This window comes from Sarcophilus harrisii, chromosome 1 (genome assembly GCF_902635505.1).
Source record: "Sarcophilus harrisii chromosome 1, mSarHar1.11, whole genome shotgun sequence".
Classification (NCBI taxonomy): domain Eukaryota; kingdom Metazoa; phylum Chordata; class Mammalia; order Dasyuromorphia; family Dasyuridae; genus Sarcophilus; species Sarcophilus harrisii.
In genome coordinates this window covers 337,603,739-337,611,356 of record NC_045426.1, presented here as the reverse complement: position 1 = coordinate 337,611,356, position 7,618 = coordinate 337,603,739, and the positions used below count along the sequence as shown (strand labels likewise).

The window sequence follows — 7,618 nt, the reverse complement described above, 5'->3', positions numbered from 1 at the left end:
CATTCAGTTTCCAGTTTCTAGCCACTACAAAAAGGACTGCCACAAACATTCGTGCACATACAGGTCCCTTTCCCTTCTTTATAATCTCTTTGGGATATAATCCCAGTAGTAACACTGCTGGATCAAAGGGTATGCACAGTTTGATAACTTTTTGAGCATAGATCCAAACTACTCTCCAAAATGGTTGGATTCGTTCACAACTCCACCAAGAATGAATCAATGTCCCAGTTTTCCCACATCCCCTCCAACAATCATCATTATTTTTTTCTGTCATCTTAGCCAATCTGACAGGCTCACAGGAATCTTGTGAGATAGCTATTGCCAGGATGATTATTTTGATTTTATTGGTGAGAAAACAAGCATAGAGAAACTAAAGACAAGTGATTTGCTCAGGGTAGGTGGCTAGTGTCTGATGTGAAATTAAAACCCAGATCTTCTAGATTCCTGGTCTAGTGTTTTTCTCAATGTTGTCTCAACTCTGATCTGCTATAGCCTTGGGTTGCTCCTCCTGCCCCTATCTTGCCCATCTTGCCCATCTTCAGAAATGTACAGTACAGAAATCCTCTGGATTCCCAGAAGATTCCCAAGAAGGAAATGGGAGGCCATCTCCTGTACTTGGATACTTATGCCTTGGTATTTTACCTTGGTCACCATCTCCTCACAAAAAAACTTCAAGAACATTGGTTGAGCTGTACTGTGCAAAAACGCAAAGGTAATGAATGAGCAGAAGATTGACCTTTCTTTGTCTTCCACATAGTTCCCTATCTTCCTACTAGGTGGAGCTGCCCAAAAGTAAGTGGCCCATTACTAGGGGTCCTCGAGCAGAGGCTAGATGACTCTCCTTGCAGGGATATAGTAGAGAACTTTTGAGTAGACGATCACCACTGAGGTCCTTTCCTATGCAGACCTTGGATGATTTCTGGGATCTGTGATTCTGAGTTGGTATCAGTGAGAGAGTTGGGGGATGAGGAGTTGGATTCATATCAAAAATAAGTAAACGAGGCTTTGGGTGGAAAATAGGGAAAAGTCAACCTTCTGGTCATTAGCTTTGGGCTTTTGCTCACTGAAACTCAATCGATGTTCCTAAAGTTCTTGTGTGGGGAAGCTGTAAAGGGTGGGTGCAATAGGAGCAGGAGAGCTAGGAGGGGAGAGGGGTTTTATAGGACACAAGAAACCAAGAACAGGCGATTGTCTCCTATTGTCCCCCATCTCCTTTCCTGGAATACCTTGGGAACCCAGACTATAGATTTTAGGGTTCTCACTTTTAAGATAGGATAGCTATCTTTAAGATAAGATTTTAAGGTAGGATGGGGGAATAACCTAAAGTGATAGCAGATATGGATTGGTGTAGAAGTAGAGAAAGACTTGGCATTCAGGACAAAGAAAGTTTGTGCCTCAGTCTGTGGACCTTGGGGAAAGTTCAAGTTTAAGGAGGAAAAAGAGGAGACTTAAGAGTCTGAGGTTTTGTCCCTCCCTCATGCTCCATCCCCTCAGCCTCTACTTGAAATCTACTATCTTCCTGACCTCCAGTCCCCATTCTAACCTCCAAATTCCACTCCTTCCCATGATCCAAGTAGCCTAACCCCCAACCCTGATTCTCTCCAAGGACCCAGGTGTCTTGACCCCAGCCTTCACTGAACATAATTCTCCTCCCATCTCCACACACCTGTGCTGGCCTCGCCCCAAGCCCCAGGGGCAGCTGAGCAGAGCAGGGAGGAGTTGTGAGGAGGGCCTCAGAGATCAGAGGAGTAGGGCCCCTTGGGGGAGGGGCAGGGAGGGGGTTGGGAATTTCCCCCCACACCTGTCTGGGCCTGAACTCCCCCTCCTCTTACAGAGCCAGGTGGGGGGCATTGGGGAATTCCACATCTAGAGCCTAGAATAGGCCAGGGGGCCAGATGCCAGGGTCCCCTGCAAAGGGTGAGGGCTGGGTATCAAGATGCAAGGACCACAGGGTCAGGATGTCTGAACCCTATGAAGAAAGGGGGCTGGGAATCAAGAACCCTAATCCCTGGAGAGATTCAGGATTGGAGACATAGCTACTTCATTCTGTCAGACACCAGGTGGGATTCATTCTTTCAGGTCCATGTTCAGAGGAAATAGGGCCTCTCCTAGAACACTCTTGACCCTAAATCCTTCATACTTAGATCTGATCTCTTAGTGAGCATGTCTAGGAACCCAGGATCCCATCTGACAATGTAAGCCTTAAGCATGAGGAACCCATGTGAGAGTGTGACCCTTTTTGTAAACTAGCACAAGAGCCTGTCTGGGAGCTCATAAGCCTGTGATCGTGCCTGTGGGAGCAGCAGCATGTCTGTGAATGTTCCCACGTCTATGTCTTCGCATGCCTTAGTGTTTATATCTCTGGGTCTCTGTTAGACTCAGAGTCTCTGTCTGTTCTCTCTCCTCAATCCCCCCAATCCCCTCTGGGCTTGGACCTGCTCAGACAGCTCCAGATGCTTCAGTACCATCCCCCCTTCCCCAGCCCCTGAAATGCAGGGAGGGGACAGGGCTCTCCGATCTCAGAAAAGCCGTCTAAGGCTGAGAAGAGGATGCCTGGGTTCATGGGTGGGGGTGGAGGTGGGGGTGGGGAGAGGCAGGTTGAAACTCCCATCAAGGGGGAGGGAAGGAGTGGAAGAGAAGGGGAGGTGTCTGGGCCTGTAGCTCACTCTCTCAGGCGGGGCTTCCCAGGCTCCCCCCCCCCAGGGCTAGGGAGAGACCCACCCAGAGAAGGAGGGAGATCCCAGGTGGGGAGTTTGAGAGGGAGGGAATTAGAGACAGAGAATGAGAGGGAGGTCCTGGAACCAGGCAAAAGCTGAGCCGGGAGGCACCCAGGACAGACCTGGCAAAACAGAAGTGGGGAGAAAGGGAGAAATTCAGAAGAGACACAAAAAATTGAATAAGACAGATTCAGAAATACTCGGATTATGATAATATAGGTTTAGGTAACAGGGAAGAGTCATAGATAGTGAGCAGGAAGAGACTCAGAAGCCAGTTGACAAATCAGCAAAGCTCAAGAGATGGGGGCAGGACTCACTCTCAAAGTAGCTTCTGTTCAAATGGTTTGGTGAAGATCCAGGCTATGAGAGAGTGAGAAGAGCTGTTTGGGGAATTAAGAAAAGCAGGTGCCAGTCACCTGGAAAGGAAGGTGAGGTGAGTGAAGGGCAAGAGAGCCAGGACTGAAGCAAGGGGTGGGGGACCAGAGAGGAGTTAGAAGGCCCCATGATTCTGGCTCTAAGGATCTCCCCATAAAGGGGGCCATGGGACCCTTGGAACTCTGGAACCTCCTGCTGTTGCTGCTCTCCCCTACCCTGACCCTGACCCTGGGGGGGAATCTACAGAGCCCAGGTGAGTCCTCAAAAACAACCCAAGAAATATCCCTTCTGGGAATCAAGCATTTAGGCCCCCAGCTTCTTTCTCTCCTGGGATCTAGTTATTCAATTTCCAACCTCCCCCCTCGGTAGGACACAGGAGTCTGGTCCCATTGCCTCTCTGCCTTCTCTGAGCAGCTAGGCATTTTGTTCCCTAGCTCCCTCCTTCCTGGATTTCTCTTCTCCTGTCTCCTCAACCGCTCTCCTCGAATCTCATGGTACAGTCCCTTTCCAATATCTAGGTGTCCAGATCCCTGCTTCCTCTAGTCTGAGAACTCAGGCATCCGGGATTGTCGCCCAGACCTTTATAATTCCAGGACCCAAGGTATCGAGTTCCCCTGGCCCCTTTCCCTCTAAGGCATCCAGACCTACAACTTCCTTTCGTCCTAGAACTCAGGTGTTCAGTCCCCCAACCCTCTCTTCCTAGAAAGTTCAGACCCAACTTGCTTTATATAAGCTGATCTTCCTCACACCCCAGGTCCATTTTCCTGTTTGTCTGTCTTGTCTATTTGTCTCCTTGCCTGCCTGTTGACCTGGAGGTGGGGGCGTGGTTCTGACCCCTGGAGGGAGGGTTGAAGAGGGAGAAAGGCTCTTTAGGAGAGAGCTGCCAGTCCCGGACATCCCTAACCCTGACCTTGCAATCAGCGCTGTCGGAGTGCTACCAGGTGAATGGGGCAGACTACCGAGGCCGCCAGAACCGGACCGGACCCCGAGGCAGTGGTCGGCCCTGCCTTTTCTGGGACCAGACGCAACAGCATAGCTACAGCAGCAGCAAGGATCCCCAAGGCCGCTGGGGTCTGGGAGCGCACAACTTCTGCCGGTGCGAGAGGACTTGGGCCGGAGTGGGGCAGGGGCGGCTGGGGGAGGGATACACTTTCTGTTTCTGTGGAAGATTGGGGAGGGCGGGAGGGCTTGGGGGAAGAAAGGAGGATGAGATGAGGCCTGACAGGCTCTCCATCTCCTTAAGGAATCCCGATGGAGACGTACAGCCCTGGTGCTACGTTGCGGAGACAGAGGAGGGGATCTACTGGCGATACTGCGACATCCCCACGTGCCACAGTGAGCCTTGGTCTGGGGAGATGGGCGAGCTCACCTGGATCCTTAATGAGAATAAGATAGCTTGAAGCCTGGGTGGGGACAACCAGGTCCCGAGTGAGTGGGACACGGGGACACATCGGAGTAATGATGAAACTGCCTGGTGCTTGGAGAACTTAAATGTATGACTGCACACTCAGAACATCTAGGGTCCTGGTGGGTGGGGAACCTGAGCTGGGTCAGAGCCCCAAGGCCTCAGGCTTGTGGCATTGGGAGTATAGGAAGGGGAAGACGGGGTGAGAGTGGAGGAGGAGGACTGATCCGTTTTCCATTCTCCTTTGCCTCCCTTTCCCAGTGCCGGGCTACTTAGGCTGTTTTGTGGATTCCGGGGCTCCCCCAGCTTTGAGTGGCCCCAGTGGCACCTCCACCAAACTCACAGTACAGGTCTGCCTGCGCTTCTGTCGCATGAAGGGATATCAGGTAACTCCGACCTGTCCTGGTTCCTTCCTTTCTCTTACTCCCCAGTCCTAGCCCCGACCCTGAAATTGTGAGAACACGGAGGCTGAGAAGAGCCTGGAGGTGACCAACCTCTCTCCCGCAGCTAGCTGGGGTAGAGGCCGGTTACGCTTGTTTCTGCGGCTCCGAGAGGGACCTGGCCCGGGGACGCCCAGCCCCGGCCACAGATTGTGACCAGATCTGCTTCGGCCACCCGGGACAGCTGTGCGGTGGAGATGGGAGGCTGGGCATCTATGAAGGTGAGGTTGACCTGAAAGCCGAAAAGGAACCACTCGGAACGTGGGGGAATGGGGGGACCCGGACTTTAAAATGGGGGGGAGGTGTGGAGCCTGGGTTTTGATGGGATGAGGAACTTGGAAAATAAGGTGGGGTCTGAGGTGGGACCAGACTAGGGAAGGGACAGCCTCCGAAGAGGTGGAGCTGGGTATGAATATGAGAAAGGCGGAGGAGGAGGATTGAGGGGGTCGAAGAAATAAAATAAGTGGGTGGGAGCCACCTAGGGAGTCTCTCCAGATCGGTATGACCCGGATTCTTTCTTCTGGGCAGCACTGCGCAGGGGCTCAGTGAGATGGGTTTAAGCCATTTGATGACTGTGCCTCCTTCCATCCCTCCAGTGTCCGTGGGTTCCTGCCAAGGGAATTGGACTGCCCCGCAGGGTGTCATCTACTCTCCGGATTTCCCAGATGAATATGGCCCAGACCGCAATTGCAGTTGGATTCTGGACCCTCCAGGGTCGGCCTTAGAGCTCACCTTCCGCCTTTTTGAGCTGGCCGACTCCAGAGACCGGCTGGAGCTTCGGGAGGCTGGCTCTGGCCGGTTACTGCAGGATTTCGATGGGACAAGGCCACCGCCTCCGGGACCCCTGCGCCTTCCTACAGCTGCCCTCCTGCTTACTTTCCACAGCGACCCCCGAGGCCATGCGCAGGGTTTCGCCCTTACCTATCGAGGTGAGGGGGCACGTCCTTCCTATCTAGTAATTAACCTCCACTCCAGTACATCCTAACCCTCCAGACCAAGTTACTTATAGTCTTGCCCAGAATTCCACTTCAAGTCTGGATCTTCTCTCCTCAGGAATTTTGGATTCTCTTGAGGACTTGGGATCCCCTCAAAGCTTGGCCCAGACCTTGCCAGTGCCCATGGATGGAACTAACTGCAGCACTGGGCCTGGGGATCCAGACCCTGGAATAGGGGGTGAGAGCACCTAGGGGATTACCAGGGGAATTGGGGGGAGGAGGAGTCTGTTTAATCGACCGGAGTTTCATAGCTGTCCCTGGATTTCTTTAAGCCCTTCTTTATTCTCACGGTCGCTCTCCCATCCCCCTGCAGCTGGGGTCTTCTACTCCGTGACGGTGGTGTTCATATTGCTCCTCATCCTCTTCTCCTTCTACCGCCTGCTTCGGAAACGGTGTGTGACTGGACCCTCTGAGACCCAGGAGAGATCTAGGCCAGCCCCGGGGGGAGGGGAGGGGCAGGGGCAGGATTAGAATCCTAGGGAAAACCCTGAGGAGGGCTGAGGGTTAAAGACTGGAAGCTGAACTCCTGGGTCCCCGGAGAGCAAGGGCTTTGCGGGAGGGGAATAATGCAAATACTCGGGCCTTGGGAGGGGAGAGGATGAAGATTTGGATATCGGGAGAGGAGGCAGGACCCTGTTGATCTCCTCCCTCCCTCTCAGGAGCTGTATGCTGGCACCAGGGAAGGGGCTGATGGGGCGACTACTGGTGCTGGGGCCTGTCAGGGGAGCTGGGAGAAGCTGGGTCGTCTGGTATCGCCGGCCCCGTGGGGTAGCTGTCCCCAGTACCACTGGAGACCCCGCTCCTGAGGGTCCAGCTCTGGGCTACCGGCCCCTCAGTGCCTCCAGCCAGAGCTCTCTACGATCCCTCATCTCAGCACTCTGACCCAGACTGGCAAACCCACTCCAGCCCCGGAACTTTAGCTCCTATCAAACTGTGGCAAACTGTCACATCCTCTGAAATCTGCCCATTCCAGACCAATCTAGGTTTCTTCACTGGCCCCTATCTCCCATCTCTTCTACTGATTGGCCTAAAATGGAATCAGAAGACAACCAGGGGACAAACCCTGGACACCTGCTTCCCGACTTGTGAATGGAAAAAGGCTGGGGTGGGGGGAAGAAAGAGATAAAATAGGAAGCAGTCAAACCATCAGTCTTGTTGATGGACCTCAGGATGATTAAGTCCAAAAGACACAAGAAATACAGAACTGTGGACCCCTCTACTCAGCACTCCAGGACCAAGTGACAGCAGCTGACAGATTCAGGGGCAATCCCTAAATGTGACAAGATATGTACTAAGTTGGGAGTAGGTCTGAGATCCTGGAAAATGGTGCCGTTTTCAGGAATCTTCTTGAACCTGATGAAGAGGTCACAGGTCAAGAAAAAGTGACCAAAGACCTGATGTATAGATTTTGAATAAAGGAACATATTTTTGTACTGACCCTGGAGCAGTCTATTTCTTTGCAAAAAAGAGTGGAAGGGTTAAAGAAGTTATGCAGTTATTCTAAGGAGGTTGGATGTGGAAGAATTGTTGGACACTGGTTTTGAATGATTAAAAGAGGGGAAATATGTTTGAGAATATATAAAAGATGAGTGAGCTATGCAGAAATTATGCAAATAAAAGATTGCTGGAAGTGATTTATGAGAAAGAGAGGAAAGCAACAGAAGAGACATGACAGGGCTTCAGTCA

The 7,618-nt window shown here is 52.2% G+C and overlaps 1 protein-coding gene across 1 annotated transcript; it reads left to right on the top strand.

Moving 5' to 3' along the window:
• The first annotated feature begins 2,750 nt into the window (after positions 1–2,750).
• KREMEN2 (kringle containing transmembrane protein 2) lies at positions 2,751–7,369 on the top strand. The gene is made up of 9 exons (XM_003763140.2): positions 2,751–3,345; positions 4,014–4,188; positions 4,336–4,427; positions 4,759–4,883; positions 5,005–5,158; positions 5,534–5,866; positions 5,991–6,110; positions 6,246–6,324; positions 6,592–7,369. The coding sequence occupies exons 1-9, from the start codon at positions 3,258–3,260 to the stop codon at positions 6,812–6,814; spliced, it is 1,389 nt and encodes a 462-aa protein (XP_003763188.1). The 5' UTR covers positions 2,751–3,257; the 3' UTR covers positions 6,815–7,369.
• The last annotated feature ends 249 nt before the right edge of the window (positions 7,370–7,618 follow it).